Below are 19,176 nucleotides of genomic sequence, written 5' to 3'. Positions count from 1 at the left end.
TAATTGTGTGTGTGTCACAAATACATTTCTTCTATTTTGATACAAAAGCTCTACTAGACATGTTAAACTACTAGTTATTTAATCAGGGCTGCAGCTGCTGAAAGGTTGACTGTACTGAGGTTTGTGGCCAGAGCTGGCAGACGTGTTGTTCTGAAGTCTGATGTCTCACACCTGAAGAGTCTGTTTATGTCGTGTTGTAATGACCTTTTTCTGTTGCCTGGTGTCAGAAATAGAAATCAAAGGGAGATGATGCCCCACTCTGTTAATCAACTCTTTGACACATTTCCATGCATTTCCTTTCTTAATTTACAAGGATCGCAACTCCATTAGTGAACAATGGATTGTCAGTCTGCCACTTTTTAATGAGGCTTGAAAGGATTCGCTGTGAAGCTACACCTGCCCATCTGTCTGTGTGTCACTGTGTTTGGATTATGTTAGACAACAGTCCTAATATCTCGCCTACATACATTACAATTTTTGAAATGTTAGATTGTACTTGGAAGAAGTTGAGTTTGAATCTGCCAATTCTGAAATTGGGAGCTGTTAATGATTTCTGTATAGTGATGTCATCAGTCAAAGCAAATTAAAAGATGCTGCTATTTACTGAACACAACTGAATAATTCTACAAGGATGTTATCGCAGTCTTCCTCAGTATTAACTACATCGCCCAATTTAGTGTCATCTGCAAATTTTGAAATTGTACTTCTGATTCCCAAGTCCCAATCATTCATGTAAATGGTGAACAACAGTGGTCCCAGCACCGATCCCCGTGGAACACCACTTCCCACCTTCCGCCCGTCTGAGTAAATACCTTTAACTCATCCCGTCACTATAACTGGACTTGTCTCCATTCCCGTGCCGAGGGGATTGCTGTACCAGACGGGAGGGGCAACATTTGGGGACTCTCGATTCTCCACCAATTCCCATTCCCCTTCTTTCTGGTGGATAATGGAGGTGCCACTGTGTGTAATGTGCAAGTCAGTAAGAATTGTCAGTGAGGATTAATCAGCACTTTCTAATTGGAGATGTTAATCAGTGGAACCTTTCAGACACTGAATTGTAGATTTTGTACCAAAGATCAATTTAAGATTGAAGTAAAAGTTCATAATTTTATTGTAAAATAATTCAGGGACTCTCATCAGAAATTAAGGGGAAAGATCAGACAGCGGTTCTTAAACGGACACTGCAGCCCCGACAAGTCAATCAGCTATATATCCAGAATATTAAACTCCAGCCCAGTTATAAGGGTTATTAATATCAGCAGAAACAAACCCCAACTGTCAGAATGAACATGGTTCAGTCCTGGATGTGATTAAGAGCAGAATCCAACCCCTGCAGTCACATGTGAACTTGCTGGTGTGTCAGCAAGTTAGATGAACGATTAAATCCCTTCTCACACACGGAGCAGGTGAACGGCCTCTCCCCAGTGTGAATTCTCTGGTGTGTCAGCAGGTTGGATGATTGATTAAATCCCTTCTCACACACGGGGCAGGTGAACGGCCTCTCCTTAGTGTGAATTCGCTGGTGTGTTAGCAGGTTAGATGATCGATTAAATCCCTTCTCACACACGGAGCAGGTGAACGGTCGTTCCCCAGTGTGAACTCACTGGTGTGTCAGCAGTTTGGCTGACTGATTAAATCCCTTCCCACACATTGAGCAGGTGAATGGCCTCTCCACGGTGTGAACTTGCTGGTGAGTTAGCAGGTGGGATGACCGAGTGAACCCCTTCCCACACACGGAGCAGGGGAATGGCCTCTCCCCAGTATGAACTCGCTGGTGTAGTATGAGGTTGGCTGACTGCTTGAACCTCTTCCCACAGTGAGTGCAGCTGAATGGTCTCTCGTCAGTGTGAACTCGCTGATGTGTCTGCAGAATGCAGAAGCGAGTGAATCCCTTCCCACACACGGAGCAAGTGAATGGCCTCTCCCCAGTGTGACTGCGTTGATGAGTTTCCAGCTGGGACGGGTAATGGAATCCCTTCCCACAGTCCCCACATTTCCACGGATTCTCCGTGGTGCGGGTGTCCTTATGTGACTTCAGGTTGGACAATCGGTCGAAGCCTCGTTCACACACACAACACGGGTACGGTTTCTCCCCACTGAATGGTGAGATTTTTTTCAGGCTGTGTAACTGGTTAAAGCTCTTTCCACAGTCAGTGCACTTGAACACTTTCACTCGGGTGTGTGTGTCTCGGTGCTTTTCCAGCCACACTGATGTTTGAAATCTTTTCCCACAGACAGAACAGACAAACATTTCTCCTTCCACATTCAAAGGCTGATGATATTCAGGTCCTGATGAATGGTGTGACTCTGTCAGATCTTGATGTGATGTTTGGTTTGAGTTTGCGGTGTGTAAATGCTGCCCTTCTCACAGCCTGTAAAAGAAGTTTACAAAAGCCATCACTGTGAGTCCAGGATAGAAATTGACAAGATTCTCTCCTTCTGGTTCCTGGCCAAGGGGGCCGCGCATGCGCCCTGCTGCCCCCTGAGCCTCTCAAGATGGCGGCTGTTACCCCGGGCCTGTCACCGGGAGAAAGCCCCGCAGCTGCCGCCCCGCTCGAGGCAAACGCCCGGCCCGGAGGCTCCTGTTCGGGGCTTGAGGCCCACCCCGGGTGTGTGTGAAGCGGATAATGTTGAGTGTTTTAATAATGGGGCCTGGGGCCGCACTCGGGGTGTGAGCAGCCCGCGTCCCCACGGGGTTCATTTTTTTAATCAACAGATGTGGTCTCTCCTCCTGGACACAGAGAGAGAGAGAGACCTCTCCTCTCCTCTCCTCTCCTCTCCTCTCCTGTCCTCCCCTCTCTTCTGGCACAGCAGCAGCACAAGATTCCTGGCTGGCTATCAGGGATCCCGGGGTTCATTTTTTTTTATATGTCAACAATACAGATACCCATAGTAAAAAACAATACATACCAGTCCTACTGGCAATCTAGTAACTCTTCATTTTTGCTTGGTATAACCTGTTATCCTTTTTAAAAATTTTAACATTCAAGTACAACAGTACTTATACAACTCATCAGTTACATTGTAAATCCATTACATTCATTGACCAATTATGGTCAACAATATAAATACAACAATAAATGTTACAGGTAAATCAATAATGCTTACAGTACAAACTGCAACTATTTAATAAACCAAGAATCCATACACGCCAGTCCTACTGGCATCGTTCAATCATTCAGTCATTCATTCCTCCATTCGTCCGTTCGTTCGCTCATCCCGGGGTTTATTTTTTTTCCGTTAATGATGTGATTTCCAAGCTTCTTGATCATCTTCACTTGTTCATCCAGATAGCGAGTCTCCAGGAATTCACACAGTTGAGGGTCGGCGCTCCCAGTGGAGAGTTTGTGCAGATCCAGCAGACTCTGGTTGACATTCTTCTCCATCTGCAGGGCTCTCTGCATCGCTGAGCGGAGCCTCCCGCTCTCCCAGCCGAACAAATGGACTGTAAAGAAGCTTAAAAACACTAGATTAATTTTTAAAACTTATCAAATTAAATTAAAATCACACCGGCCGGGGTGACGATGCACTCCAGTCCCCGCGGCACCCACCGGTCTCGGAAGGCCTCGAGCGTGCCGGTGGACACCGCGTGCTCCATCTCCAGGGCCACCCAGGCGCGAACATAGCCGCAGAAGAAAGGCAGGCAATCGGGCTGAACGAACCCCTCGACCACCTGCTGCCTGGACCTGTTTATGGCCACTTTGGCCAGGCCCAGGAGCAGTCCTACAAATAGGTCCTCCGACCTGCCCTCTCCACTCCGCACCGGGTGGCATTAGATCAGGAGCATGGGACTGAAGTGCAGCCAAAAATCGAGGAGCAGCCCCTTCAAATAATGGAACAGGGGCTGCAACCTCTCACATTCAGTATAGATATGGAACACGGAAACCTCTAGGCCACAAAAATAGCAAGCGGCCTGGGAGTCCGTGAACTTTCTTAAAATCTTATTGCACGGGACTGCTCCATGCAACACCCTCCAGGCCAAGTCCCCAATAGATAAAGGGAGGACTCCCGCGTAGAGAGCCCCCCATTGGGGACCTCCGCCAGATGGCAAGATGGCACGCCAAGGCGTGTCCAGACGGCAGGTGAAGATGACAAAGTGGAGAGTGTGCAGGAGCAGCCCATACAGGAAACCCCTCCACCAGAACTAAACAGCATGGAGGGCATTTCCTCAAGACGGCTCAAGCTGTGAGGCGCCGGTTCCCGAGAGGGGTTTCGGGGCCACGCGCTGATGAGGAATTCTGTCCGAACAGGGGTCAGTTCGGACGGGATCGCCCCACGTGCCTGAGCCTCCTCGATACACCTAGTGGAGTCGGGTCCAGTGCCGCCTTCAGCGTCTCGATGGCTTTGGCCGCGAGCCGGACATTGGCCCAGGACAGGCACTGCATCAGCTCCTCCGGCACCATCCAACCCGCTCCTCCACCATCGAGCAGGTCCCCAACCCTGGTCACCTTTCCCGGCACAGCCCTGCCCTCCGCCAGCCGCCCGATCCAGCGGTCACGGAGGTGCGGATTCCTGAGCAGCGGCTCCTGAAGGAGAGCTGCCACTCCTGACAGGGGAGAACTCCGCCTGGAGGCGATGCTGTTCCAGACCCATAGCAGTTCCTGGTAGAAGACACGCGTACGGCCCAATTCCACAAACAGGAGCTGCGTGTCATAGTTGAGGCCGTGCAGCTGGCGGAAGAAATACATCGCCAGCGCACACCATCGAGGAAGATTCTCGACGTACAGGTATCTCTGCAGGGTCCGAAGACGGAAAATCGCCGCCCAGGTGCGAAGGCACACCAGCGCCTGACCGCCCTCCCTAAGCGGGAGACTCAGAACGCGGCAGAGACCCAGTGCTTCCCTTTGTCCCAGAAGAAGGCGATGAGCTTCTTCTGCATCTTGGCAACAAACGCAGGGGGCGGGATCAAAGTGACCAACCAGTACCACAACATGGTGACCACCAGCTGGTTTATGACCAGCGCTCGACCCCTGTAGGACAACACTCAGAGCAGTCCTGCCCAGCGTCCTAGGCGAGTGGTGACTTTGGCCTCCAGCTCTTGCCAGTTCGCCAGCCAGGCGTCCTCGGCAGGGCTAAGGTAGACTCCCAAATAGAGGAGGTGCATGGTGCTCCAGGCGAAGGGCCTGAACTCCTCCGGCAGTCCACCCACCACTGGCCCACCAGGAGTCCAGAACATTTCTCCCAGTTGATCCTGACGGAGGATGCGTCCGAGTAAATCTGCTGGCATTCTCACATCCTCCGCAAGTCAGCGGGATCCATAACCATGAGGAGCACGTCATCGGCATAAGCCGAGAGGACGACTTCCACGCCCGGCCCTTGCAGAGCCAGTCCCATCAACCTCTTCCGCAAGAGGCGCAGGAAAGGCTCCACACAGACGACATACAACTGTTCGTCCCTGACGCACCCCCCTCCCGAAGCGAAGGGGCGCCATCAAAGACCCGTTAACTTTTATCAGACACTCCGCGGCGGCGTACAGAAGTCGGATCTGAGCGACGAAATGCGTCCCGAACCCGAATGCGTGCAGAGTTCCGAAGAGATACTCATGATCCACCCTGTCGAACGCCTTCCCCTGATCCAGGGAAAGGAAGGCGACCGACGGACCAACCCTCTGGGAATGGTGGACCAGGTCCCGGACCAGATGGATGTTATCATGGATAGTCCAGCCCGGGACCGTGTAGGACTGGTCGGGGTGGATCATGTGTGCCAGCACAGTGCCAAGGTGGGCAGACATGGCCCTGGCAACATTTTTATAATCCGTGCTGAGGAGGGAGACCGGGCGCCAGTTTTTTAAAAGGCGGAGTTCGCCCCTCTTAGGCAGCAGGACAATGACAGCCCTGCGCCATGAGAGGGGCATTGCCCGGTCACCAGACTTTCCCCCAGGACCCGCACGTAGTCACCCCCAGGACATCCCAGAATGCTCTGTGGAACTCCACGGTCAGCCCGTCCAGCCCCAGGGACTTTCCCCTCAAGAGCTGGCCGAGGGCGCGGTCAGCTCTGCCAAGCATAGCGGAGCGTCCAATTTTTCGGCGCCCTCCAGGCCGACCTTCGGCAGGTCCTCCCACAAAACTCTGTGCATATCCTCGCTGGATGGATCCGGAGAGAACAGAGCCCTGTAATAGGCCCTGGTCTACGCACTGATCCCCTCTGGATCCGAGACCAGAGATCCATTGTCGGCCAGCAGCCGCAAGAGCTGCTCATGGACCCCCCGTCTTTTTTCCAGCGAGTAGAAGAAGGGGGGGTCACGGTCCAGGTCCCGGAGGATCTGGATCCGCGACATCACGTACGCGCCTCGGGACCCGATGAGCTGCAGGTCCTTCAGTGCGCCCTTCTTCTCTTCGTACACCTTCCACAGGGCCAGGTCATCGACGACTTGACTGAGACGGGACTCCAGGTCGAGCACCTCCCTCTCCAACCGTCCGACCCGGGCCTCCCGCCTCTTGGTCGACCCCCACGCGTACTCCTGACAGAAGAGACGGACGTGAGCCTTGCCCATGTCCCACCATAGCCTCAAGGAGGGGAAGCCCCCCCGCTTCCTTCTCCAGTCGGCCCAGAACTGACGAATCGAATCCCGGAACCGCTCGTCTTCCAGCCGCAGGTTGTTAAAATGCCAGTACGCGGACCCCCTCCGTGCGCGTAACGGAGCGAGCTCCGCCCACACCAGGTGGTGGTCCGTGCACGGCACCGGCCGCATGGAAGCTGCTGGAACGCAGGAGATGTACGCCCGGGAAATGTAAAGGCGGTCGATTCTGGACCTTCCTCCTCCAGACCTCACATAAGTGAAGGCGCTGGAGTCGGGATGGAGATTTCGCCAGATGTCCACCAAGTCAAAGGACCCTGTAATGATCAGTAACATGTCATACTATAATGGTACACTAGGTGGAGCTGTATGTTTAGGAGTAGGCTACCCAAGATGCAGTAGTCAAGATGGATGCTGTATACTAGTCCACATGGCTGAATAAATGACTAGCTCAAGCTAGCTGTTCATAATGAAAACGTCTATTTATTTATGAACATAATAACATGGTACCAGAAGTGGGAATATCTGCTGAATATTGCGAAATGCGACATGGAGAATTTGAAGCCACCGGAGGGTTTGAAACTCACGGGGAATGTTGACTGCAATTGGCGGACTTTCAAACAACAATTTGAACTCTACATTGCCGCCATCGGGTTCGGTATGATGCCAGACGCAAGGAAAATAGCATTGCTGCTCACGGTTGCAGGCCTGCAGGCGATAGAGGTATTTAATACGTTTGTATTTGATCAAGAGGAGGACAGAGAAAAAATGGACGATGTGCTAAAGAAGTTTGATACACATTGTTCTCCAAAAAAGAACGAGACCTATGAGAGGTACGTGTTCCATTCACGGACACAGCAGCAAAATGAGACTTTTGATAGCTTTGTGACCGATCTGAAACTGAAAGCACAGACATGTAATTTCTCTGAACTGAAATCATCCATGATTCGTGACCAGATTGTGTTTGGTATTCATGATAAAAAAAGTCAGGGAACGTTTGTTGAGAGAAACCGAACTAACATTGGAGGATGCTATGAAAATATGCCATGCCAGTGAGCTAGCTCAACAGCACGCAAAGACTTTCAGTGAAATTAATAATAATACGACTGTAGTGAATGACAGTGCTGCTGTCGGTGCTGTGTCCTACAAGGGGAAGAAATGTGGGCAGAACAGAAATGAAAAGCAATCGGAGGATGGAACTTTCAATTGTAAATGCTGTGGTTACCAGCACCAGTCAAGACAATGCCCAGCGTTTGGGAAAATGTGCACAAAATGTAATGGAAAGAATCACTTTGCCAAACAATGCTTTTCAAAAGTAAAAACAAAGAAAGGGCAACAAGTCAATGTGATTGAGGACACTGATTTAAGTGAGACATTTTTTGCAGGAATGGTGTCATGTGACAATATAGAAAAGGGTACAGAAAATGTGCAGCCCTCAGGAATGGACAATGCTGAACATAAAGTTAATGCAGTAAAAGAGGACAAATGGATGATGCCACTGCAGGTAAATGGAGCATTAGTTACATTGAAACTAGACACTGGGGCAAAAGCAAACTTAATCAGTATGAGTGACATTAAAAATATGAATGAAAAGCCCATAATACAGAAAAAGTCAGTACTACTGAAGAACTATAATGGACAGAAAATAGATAGCTTAGGTGTATACAGACTTAAAGTGACAGTCAAAGACAAAGTGCATCATCTCATGTTTTCTGTTGTGGCTGAAGGACTTGATTCACTACTAGGTGACAAAGCTTGTGAGGAATTAGAACTGGTCAAGAGAGTCTACTGTATAAACTGTGCCATAAGCAGACCAGATGACTCAGTGGATTCTGTAGTGAGTAATTTCCAGGATGTGTTCAAAGGATTTGGAGTTCTACCATTCACTTACAAGATCCAGCTAAAGGAGAATGCTCAGCCAGTGGTACATGCTCCACGGAGAGTTCCAGCACCCCTGCGTGACCGGCTCAAGAAAGAACTGGACAGAATGACCACACTAGGAGTCATCAGGAAAGTCGAAGAGCCAACAGACTGGGTTAACTCCATGGTATGTGTAAAGAAAAAGAACAATGATCTAAGAGTATGCATGGATCCAAAGGACTTAAATGCAAACATAAAACATGAACACTACCAGATTCCCAAGCGAGAAGAAATCACCAGTGAAGTGTCAGGTGCCAGATACTTCACAAAGCTCGATGCCTCACAAGGATTTTGGCAACTAAAACTGGATGAAGAGAGCACCAAATACTGTACCTTCAACACACCATTTGGCATGTATTGTTTCCTCAGAATGCCTTTCGGGATAATATCTGCATCTGAAATCTTTCATAGAGCGATGGAACACATAATTGAAGGTCTGGAAGGAGTTCGGGTCTATGTTGATGACATTATCATCTGGGGCTCCACACTGAAAGAACACAATGAGAAACTGACTAAAGTGCTACAGAGCATACGCCGGAATGGACTGAAGCTCAACAAAGCCAAGTGTCAGTTTGGCATCCAGGAAGTCACTTTCCTAGGAGATAATCTATCTGGTAAAGGAATAGAGCCAGATATGGAAAAAGTAAACGCCATACTCAACATGCCCCGACGCACTGATAAAAAAGGAGTGCTACGCATCATGGGGATGATAAACTTCATTGGAAAGTTCATTTCCAACTTGTCAGCCAAGGCAGCCTGTCTGCGAGACCTGTTACATAAAACAAATGAGTTCGCATGGACAGAAAAACATGAACAAGAGTGGATGAAGCTCAAAACAGTGCTGACAACCACACCTGTACTCACCTTCTTTGACCCAACAAAGAGAATCAAAGTGTCAATGGATGCATCAAAAGATGGCCTAGGCGCGGTCTTGCTACAAGCAGAGGATGAAGATTGGAAGCCTGTTGCCTATGCCTCCAGGTCTATGACTGATTCTGAGTGTCGATACGCCCAGATTGAAAAGGAATGTCTAGGCTTGGTAGTTGGACTAGAAAAGTTCCATGGCTACATATATGGACTTCCCACCTTCACAGTTGAGACAGACCACTGCCCACTGGTTGTCATCATAAAAAAAAACTGAATGAGATGTCTCCAAGGATTCAACGACTCATGATGAAGCTGCAAAGCTATGACTTTGAACTGCTGTATACTAGTCCACATGGCTGAATAAATGACTAGCTCAAGCTAGCTGTTCATAATGAAAACGTCTATTTATTTATGAACATAACAGACCCGACCAGGTCCCTCAACTTCTCCATTGCCACCAGGCTGTACGGGGACCTGAACAGTCCCTCGCCTCGAGGTTACAATTAAAATCCCCTCCGAGGATGACGCACTGGCCGACGTCAATGGAGCCCAGAAGAGCGGACACTTCTTCAAAGAAGCACACTTGCTGTGCACCGTCCGCAGGGGCGTACACGTTCACTGGATGGAGCGGCACGCCCCCCAGGTGAACAGTGACCTGGAGCAAACGGCCTGGCACGTGCTCCTTGACCCCCAAGATCTCTGGCTGAAAATGCGGGGCCAGCAAGATAGCCACCCCGCTGGAATAGTTGGAGAAGTGACTCATGCTGACCCCTCCTTGCCACTCCAGGAGCCACGTGGCCTCGTCCTCCGGAACGGTGTGGGTTTCTTGCAGGAAGCACACCGCATACCTCCCGTCCCAGAGGACCGAGAAGTTATTAAATCTACGGCGCGCATCTCTGCTGCTGTTGATGTTGAGGCTGGCTATGGTTATCTTCATGACAAGAGCATAGTGCAACCTCTACTTAACCTAACGGGAGGAGGGAGAGTGGCTGCTTGTTGACCGCCACTCCCTCAGCAGCCCAGCGAGGAACTTGTTGATCCGACGCTGCTCGCGCGGCCCCACGCTCTCGTCCGCGCCCATGGTTTGACAGCGGCACGGATGGAGCCAACGAGTAGCGCCAGATCTGACCATCTGTCTAGGGCCAGCCGGGTTTTGCCAGGGCGATCCCGGCATGCAGCCAGAAAGTCCCGGAGTTCCACAATGGGGATGAGGGGGGACGCGGAGGGGGGCACGAGGGTATCCGCCGCCTCACTGGCGACGGAGTCTGACTCGTCCTCGGTGCTCTCCGCCGGGTCCTAGTCCTCCTCCGGGAGGTCGTCATCAGCCGGCCCCGCCTCTGTTCCCATCCCACCCCAGGATCGGTGGCAGAGGATTCCTCCCTGGGCTCCTCCGGAGGTGCCGGGTCAGGAGGTGGCAGCGGTTCAGGGTCCCCCTCCGCCCCAGGCACCGGGGTGCACGGGGAAACCGGGGAGACCACTATCCCCATTTCCCCCAACACCCCCGGCACCGGAGACGGAGTCAGGGGGCCTTCCCCCTCACCGCCTTCAGCCACCAACCCAGCGGACTGGGGAGCTTGAATACATTCCTCGGCCACGGCAAGCAGTGCCTGGGAATGGTCCGGACTGTCCTGGGCGAGCCCAGCCTCACTGGCCTCGCCCACCCCAGTCTCCAGGGCACCCGACATGGCGAGATGTAATGGTTCTTGTGTTATTTCCTCCGCGGGTAGTTCCGCGGTCCCCCCCCCACACGCAGGGTCTCTTCCCCATCCCCGGGAGGCGCAGGCGGGACAGACTCATCTGTCGTACCCTCCCGAGGGACAGGCAATCCTGCCAAATACAGATGACGGTAATGGTAGGGGGGGCGCAGCACCCACGGCGGACGACGATTCCCCCCTCGAGGAGGGACATTGTCTCTCGTGGTCCTCCTCCTCTCCCAGGGACTCGTGCCTCCTTTTTGTTATGGAAGGACACGAAGGCTGGGAGACCTCCATACCTACCGAGGCCTCCTCCTCCGCTCCCTCCCATCGCGCGGGTTGCTCGGGTCCCTCGAGCCTGAGCCCGGTCGCAGGTCTTAATTCTTCCGCCTCAGCGGTTGCGATCATGGGCCTGGGCACAAGGCCCCCCAAACTCTGAAACTCCGCCACCACCAGCGCAAGGTATGCGGGCGTAAGTCCACCAGATCATCCGTAACCATGTGCTCACCGAGGAAACCCACCCTAAGGTGCTTCATCTTCTTCTGCACCTTCCCTTCGCGCGGACGCTCTCCCACCCCCCCGCCAGAGGCCGTGATGGCGTTGGCCTCCGACGTCGACTGCGCATCAGGTGTTGAGGATGCGCGGACAGAATCGGGGGGGGGAGCGGCGGCGGCGCCAGCCTTGGCCGCCTCAGATGTTCTGGCGGCCTTGGAGGCGGGGCAGTTCTTTCGTACATGCCCCACCTCCTTACAGGTGTGGCACTGCACACCGTCCGACGTCCAAAAGACACAGTAGGCAGCCCCCTCGTGGCATACAATAAAATTGCCCTCGGTGTCCTCCTCCCACGCCAGCTGAACAAAAAGCTGGCGCCGGAAGGAGAAGACGTGCTGGAGTCTGGCCTCCCTGCATCCGAGCGGGATGGGTGTGATCTCCGACCTCACCTCCCCCAGTTGACGTAGGTGGGGGAGGAGGAGCTCAGCAAAAACAAAGGGCGGGACGTTTGATAAGAGGATTCTCTGCACGTCGGCCTCGAGAGGATCCACCGACAGGAAGGACCCGCCCACGGTGAGCCCCTTGGTTACGGCCAGGGACACCGTCCGCTCCGACCCCAGGAAGAACACAGCCTTGCCGTACATTTTCGAGGCGGCGACGATGGCTGAAGGGCCGACAACCCCAGCCATGGCCTTCACTCATGCCTCGATAGTCATGTTGGGGTGAGTGTAACTCTTCACTCTGTGTTTTTTAGTGAGAAGGTGGAAAGGTGATGGGGCAGCAGAAGCAGCGGGAGCAGCCGTGGCTGTGGCTGCCACACTTGCGTATGACTTTGCTGGCCCCGTCACCGGCGATGATGTGGTCGCCATCATGGGGTGCTTATTATAAAGGGCTACACCCACCCCAAGTCACAGGCCTGGTGATCTTAATGGCCTCAATGGTTGTTTTTCCTTGAGCAGAGGGAGCTTTAAAAGTGAAGGCACACCTCTCCCCTTGTTGATTAAATTGGGAGAGGGGCCTTCTCTCCTCTGCTCAACGGGCAATTAATGGATATGAGGTGCCTCTTTAGAGAGAGGCAAAGAGAGAGAGAAAGGGGGGTGGGAAGGAGGGAGGCCGCAGGGGCTGGGTCTCCACTCAAGATGGTGGGTGGGTGCTCACAGGGGTGCACTCTCTGAAAAATAAGTCTCTATTGATGGTCTTCTTGTGGGGGGAGAAGATGTCTTCACCTGGGAAAGTAAAGCTGGAGATGCCCAGGCTCAGTCCACCACCAGGTCTGAACGATGTGATAATTAAATGATGACTTCACCTGGGCAGCTCCGGCTGTCCCAGGTCAAGCAATAGGGAGGGGTGTTAGCTAGTGGTGTGCGTGGCCTAGTTTTTACAAGAGCTACACACACTCACACACACCCCTGGATGTTTTCTTCTCCTTCTTCTTTCCTCCCCCCACTTAAATACAGAGTGGACCCGCGTGGGAAACACTGAGCAGCGGCGGAGGATAAAACCGGCAGCGAGCAGTGAGGCGAGGCCCGACCAGAGTGGACCTGCGTGGGAAACACTGAGCAGCGGCGGCAGTTTAAAAGTGCCGGCAGCAGCGAGGTGAGGCCAGACCAGAGCATCGGACCTGTGTGGGAGCAGTGAGGAGCGGCGGCAGAGCTTAAAACCGGCGGCAGTGAACGAAGCCCGATCAATTCAACAGCGGGGGAGAGGTGTAAAAAGTAATCAAAGTGTGACGTCACCAGGAAGCAGGTAAGTGATTGGTTGGTGAGTATATCTCTCTTTTTTTTAAACTTTAACTCTGGTTTATAGTTTCTAAGGTCTCTCTGGTGTAGCGGGGACTGTTGATAAACCAGTTAACTGAAGTGTAATAGTGGGATTGATTGAGTTAATTTAAATTCAATTAATTAAAGGGTAAGTCATGGCAGGACAGCCCGGCCCCGTGATATGCTCCTCCTGCGATATGTGGGAACTCAAGGACACTTCCTGTGTCCCTGACAACTACATGTGCAGGAAGTGCATCCAGCTGCAGCTACTGACAGACCGCATTGCAGCACTGGAGCTGCGATTGGATGCATACTGGAGCGTTCACGATGCTCAGGACATTGTGAGTAGCACGTTTACGGAGTTGGACACACCGCAGGTAGAGGTTGGACAGGAAGAAAGGGAACAGGTGACCAACAGGCAGAGTACTAGGCACAGGCAGGTAGTGCAGGGGTCAACTGTGGCCATCCCCCTCTCCAACAGATGCACCACTTTGGGTACTGTTGGGGGGGATGGCTTATCAGAGGAAGGTAGCAGCAGCCAACTTCCTGGCACCAGGGGTGGCTCTGCTGTACAGAATGGGAGGAAAAAGAGGGGTAGAGCTATAGTAATAGTGGATTCAATTGTAAGGGGGATAGATAGGCGTTTCTGCAGCCGCAAACGAGACTCCAGGATCGTGTGTTGCCTCCCTGGTGCAAGGGTCAAGGATGTCTCCGAGCGGCTGCAGAACATCTTGGAAGGGGAGGGTGAGCAGCCAGTTGTCGTGGTGCATATAGGCACCAACGATATAGGTAAAAAGCGGGATGAGGTCCTAAAAGCGGAATATAGGGAGTTAGGAGATAAATTAAAAAACAGCACCTCAAAATCGTAATCATAATCATAATCAACTTTATTGTCATTGTTAGTGCACAAGTGCAGTACAACGAAATGTAGGCTTGCGGCTCCCGAGAGTGTACATTTAGATTAAGACATTTAAACATTCAACATTCATTTGGCTTGTAATACATTAACATAAACATAACCATAATAAAGTGCATTGGCAGATGTGCAGGCTTTAGAGTTTATTTGTGGAGTTCAGTAGGATGACAGCCCTGGGAAAGAAGCTGTTCCTAAATCTGGTCGTACGGGTGCGAATGCATCTGTAGCATCTCCCAGATGGCAGGAGGGCGAACAGACTGTGGCTGGGGTGGGTAGGGTCTTTGATGATGGTCCGTGACCTCCGTAAACAGCGTTTCTGGTAATCTCAGGATTGCTACCAGTGCCACGTGCTAGTCAGAGTAGAAATAGAAGGATACTTCAGATGAATACGTGGCAAGAGAAATGGTGCCAGGGGGAGGGATTCAAGTTCCTGGGACATTGGAACCGGTTCTGGGGGAGGTGGGACCAGTTCAAACCGGACGGTTTGCACCTGGGCAGGGCTGGAACCGATGTCCTAGGGGGAGTGTTTGCAACGAGACTGGAATGTAGCACCTCTCCATGCGCAGGTCTTCGAGAGCCTTCAAGGACTCCTTCCATAGGTTCCATTTTGCTTCTTTTTCTGGGAGGAGTGGAGCATCCCACTCACTCTGATCAGATGAGAGTTCCCGTACTAATGCTTTTCCTTGCATTGTTATGGGAGCTACGAACCCCAGAGGGTCGTACAAACTGTTGACTGTGGACAGGACACCTCTCCGTGTGAATGGCCTTTCTTCACGGGACACCAGGAATGTGAAGCTGTCTGTTTCCAGGTTCCAGGAGAGCCCCAGGCTCCGTTGAAGGGGGAGAGGATCCACTCCAAGGTGCAAATCCTTCAGATCCTTAGCACGGTCCTCTGCAGGGAAGGCTTCCATCACCTGTCCACTGTTCGATGCTACCTTGTGTAGTCTCAGGTTGGACTCTGCCAACATCTCTCTGGTTCTTGTCAGGAGATCTATTGCTTCTTCAGGTGTGGTAACCGAGGTGAGACCATCGTCAACATAGAACTGTCTCTCAACAAAATGCTTCGCATCGGAGCCATATTCTTGCTCACTTTTCTGAGCGGCTCGCCTCATGCAGTAGATGGCCACAGCAGGTGAAGGGCTGTTTCCAAACACGTGGACCTTCATCCTGTACTCCACCACATTCTTGTTGATGTCGTTGTCCTCATGCCAGAGGTAGCGGAGATAGTCCCTGTGGTCTTCTCAGATGACAAAGCAATAAAACATTTGCTGCACATCTGCTGTCAGGGCTACAGGTTCTTTCCTGAACCGCAGAAGAACTCCCAACAAGGTGTTGTTCAAGTCTGGGCCGCTGAGGAGTACATCGTTCAGAGACACTCCTTCACATTCAGCACTTGAATCGAACACAACTCGTAACTGGTCCGGCTTTTGTGGGTGATACACACCGAATGTTGGCAGGTACCAGTGTTCTTTACCTTCCTCCAGAGGTGGAGCAGGCTCGGCTTGGTCGTTGTCCAGCATCTTCTGCATGAACTCTATGTAATGGCCCTTCATTTCTAGCCTTTTCTCCAGTGTTCTCCTGAGTGAGCAGAGGTGCTTCATAGCTTGTTCCCTGTTGCTCGGAAGACGGCGTCTAGAAGAGCGAAATGGTAAGGGTGCCACCCAGCTGTGTCCATCGTCCTGGTAAACCTCCTCACCCATGATGGTTAGGAAAGCTTTATCATCCATGGATAGTGCTGGCTTGTCATCATCCGTGGACCTTTCAAACACTGAGCATCCTAGGCTGTCTATGCTCACAGTGAGGCCTGCCTCTTCCTCACAGGCAGAGGAGGTTGACCTATGATGCTGCGTCATGCCATCGTAGTCTTCCTTTACCTGGATCCTGTTTGGGCATGGGCTGAGAAAGGATGTGCGACCGTTGTGCAGCATGTTTGCTTTATAGACGTTGACATCCGCTGGTTTGTGGACTGTTCCCAGGCAAGCTCCACCCACGAGGACCCTTCCCAGGTCAAGCCGCTGCGCATAAGGAGCATTGTGGGGCCCGTTGATTTGCTCACGCACCTTGTGCACCCTTAAGATGTCTCTTCCCAAGAGCAGGAGGATTGGAGCGTCCGGGTCCACAGCTGGAATCTTGTTGGCAACTGGCTGTAGGTGGGGCTGATGGCGTGTGACCTCTGGGGAGGGAATTTCCGTCCTATCATCTGGCATCATGTCACACTCAATTAAGGTGGGGAGAGGAAGCTGTAGTTTCCCATCCATGGACTCGATCACGAAGTTGCCAACTCTCCTACCCGTAGTCTCTGTTGTCCCTGAACAGGTTTTTAGCATGTACGGAGCTGCGCTGGCCTTGACTTCAAAGAGATTGAAGAATTCTGTCTTTGCTAGAGACTTGTTACTTTGCTCATCAAGCACTGCATACATCTTGATTGCCTTCTCCTTTCTTCCTGCAGGATATGCTTTAACCAAGCAGATTTTGGAGCGTGAGCATGGGCTGCTTGCATTTCCACAAACCTCTGTACACTTGGAGGCGACTGAAGAAGATGTGCTTTCGCTTTGCTCCCCGCTATCCTCTTTGTCAACCGCAGCACTCTCGGTGGTTGAAGGAGGAGGACCTGGATGCAGGGCTGTGATGTGTTTTTCACTGTTGCACTCGAAGCACTTGATTGTCACCTTGCAGTCTTTTGCCATGTGCATAGTCGACCCACAACACCTGAAGCAGATGCGATTCTCTTTCAGGTATGATTTGCGCTCATCAATAGGCTTGCCTCTAAAGCTTCAACACTTTTTGAGTGGGTGGGGCTTCTTGTGTATTGGACACTGACGATCTGGGTCATCCACTTTATTCCCAGCAGAACTGGATTGGTTGACTGAGGGTTCGGCTGGAACATCTGTTTTGTGCATGCTCACAGAGGCTTTGTTGCTGTACTTTGTGGGTTTCTCTGTTCTCAAAGGAGCGTGAATGCTGGAGGTGGAGAAAGTGAAACTTGGATCATTCCTCACCTTTGCCTGTTGTTGGATGAACCTGGAGAAGGGAGGAAATGCCACTCCGTAGTCGTCCTTGGACTGGGATCCCTTAGCTATCCATTTCTCTTGAAGGTTGTAGGGGAGCTTTTCCACTATTGGGTTTACCCCACGAGCTGTATCCAAATATGAGAGGCCTGTCAGGTAACCTTCTCCCTTAGCACACTCCAGTTCGAGGAGAATGTCACCCAGTTCTCGAAGCTTGACATTATCTTTGTTGGTTAGCTTCGGAAAGTCCTCAATCTTCTTAAGCAGTGCATGTTCAATGACTTCTGGTGTCCCATAACAGTCTTCGAGACATTGCCAAACCATGTTGAGGCCTGCTGTGGGATTGCGGACGTGCACTGAGCGAATTCTCCTCGCCTGTTCTGACGACTCAGCTCCGAGCCACTTTGTCATAAAATCTAGTTCTTCTCTGGCTGACAGATTCAAGTCCTTGGTGGTACTCAGGAAGGATGCTTTCCATGACCAATAATTTTCAGGACGGTCATCAAATTCTAGAAGACCTGAACTTAACAATTCTCGGCGGATGAGGTACCTAGCGAGGTCTTGTGCACCTTGTGGCTCGGGTGAGGACTGCTTGGCTGGATTGGCCGAGTGCTGTGGAGGTCTCTGCAGGTAAGTCTTACTTGCTTCTTCTCTTTTAAGCTCAGTGTCTCTGAAAACAGGCTGTTTGTTGCTGTGGTGAGTAGCTGGTTCTGCGTCGAGATACCTGGATGTTTTGTGTGAGTCTGCTGGCTTGTGTTTCGATGATGCTTCCTTGAAGAACAATTTGGAGTGTTGTTGGACATACTCACTTGTACGTTGCACTGGACTGAGGGGCTGTTCTAGAACATATGGTTCATGGCTGTGCTCCCCGCCTTCGTTCTCCTCACCTTCTTCATAAGCTGCAGCTTCAGCTTCAGTGGCAGCAGCAGCTCTCTGGCTTTGGAGAATGTGGAGACTGGCGTCGAGGTCAGCTCTCTGCTTCATCACACTAGCTTCTTTTTCAGCGAAGGACAATTGAGCCTGGGCAGCTTTTGCCTTGGCATGTGCTTTGGCAGCTGCAGAAGCTGTCGATGACGACGGTCTGCTGGACCGCCGAGATGATCTAGAGGATGCTTTAGAGGACTGTGACTTGGCATCATTTGCTCGAAGAGGCTCATGCTTCTCGGTTGGCTGGTCGACGTCCTCTATGGTATATTGTCTTCCTGAGCGTAGACTCATGGTAGCTGAGTGGTATCTTCTTGTGCTTGAGCCCGCTGTGCTGTTGTCTTTTCACTTTTCTGCCCTTGCAGCGCGTTCCTATGCAGAGCTAGACAGATAGCTAACAACTTGATATCTTCCCATAAAAATCACAAGGCTTGACTTTTCTTGTAAACTTTACTGAAAGATTCTTATTGTGAAACTGAAATACAATACAGAAGTGGAAGCACACATTAGTATACAAGCACACAACTGATATGCATACACAAACTTAGGTAAGCATGAGCAACACAGTACATTTGGCATGTAACTTAACAAAACACGTGAAAACACAGCTTACTGTGAATATACATTTAGCAAACTGAAAGGCATTCTCTTACATTCACTTTAAATTAGCCCTGTACATAGTGCATCAAAATACAGCTACAAGCTAACAAGCTAGATGCAGAGAGCGAGCAATTCACGGCTAGCTGTGTAGGTTTGCTTACAGAGAAAGGTTACAAAACTAAACATTTTCTGCAAAATATAGTGTACACTAATCATCTACAACATTCTCAAGTACTTACAGACAAATAGTGTCCAAGGCCGAAACGTAACAGGAAAATAACTTCCAACACCATGTGTCTAGCTGCATGTCTTGTGATATACAGCAATTTACTTTACAGCACTTTACTTTACTGCACTTTACTGCGCTTTACTGCACTTGCTAGGTACCAAATATCCACTAGGTGGCGGCACACAATGGTAATCGACCCAAATTAATTAAACCCCTGAATTAACTTGAAAACTAACATAAATTCCT

The 19,176-nt window shown here is 51.1% G+C and overlaps 1 protein-coding gene across 1 annotated transcript; it reads right to left on the bottom strand.

Moving 5' to 3' along the window:
- Positions 1–1,132: 1,132 nt before the first annotated feature.
- On the bottom strand, positions 1,133–10,992 carry LOC147118740 (uncharacterized). Its single transcript, XM_085983962.1, has 2 exons — positions 10,865–10,992; positions 1,133–2,099 (listed from the first exon to the last, which is right to left on the bottom strand). The coding sequence occupies exons 1-2, from the start codon at positions 10,990–10,992 to the stop codon at positions 1,604–1,606; spliced, it is 624 nt and encodes a 207-aa protein (XP_085840088.1). The 3' UTR covers positions 1,133–1,603.
- Between the last annotated feature and the right edge of the window lie 8,184 nt (positions 10,993–19,176).

The sequence above is a fragment of the Somniosus microcephalus genome, chromosome 4, assembly GCF_052327205.1.
Source record: "Somniosus microcephalus isolate GS21.2 chromosome 4, FLI_Smic_1.0, whole genome shotgun sequence".
In the NCBI taxonomy this organism is placed as follows: domain Eukaryota; kingdom Metazoa; phylum Chordata; class Chondrichthyes; order Squaliformes; family Somniosidae; genus Somniosus; species Somniosus microcephalus.
This window is presented reverse-complemented; position numbering and strand designations above follow the sequence as displayed.

What these genes read in the sequence shown, in the direction of transcription:
- LOC147118740 (XM_085983962.1), bottom strand. Translation starts at nt 10,992, where the DNA reads ATGTCGGGTGCCCTGGAGACTGGGGTGGGCGAGGCCAGTGAGGCTGGG. An exon ending in CAAGCTCCCCAGTCCGCTGG is followed by an intron (nt 2,100 to 10,864) that starts GTTGGTGGCTGA and finishes CTCACCATTCAG; the next exon opens with TGGGGAGAAACCGTACCCGT.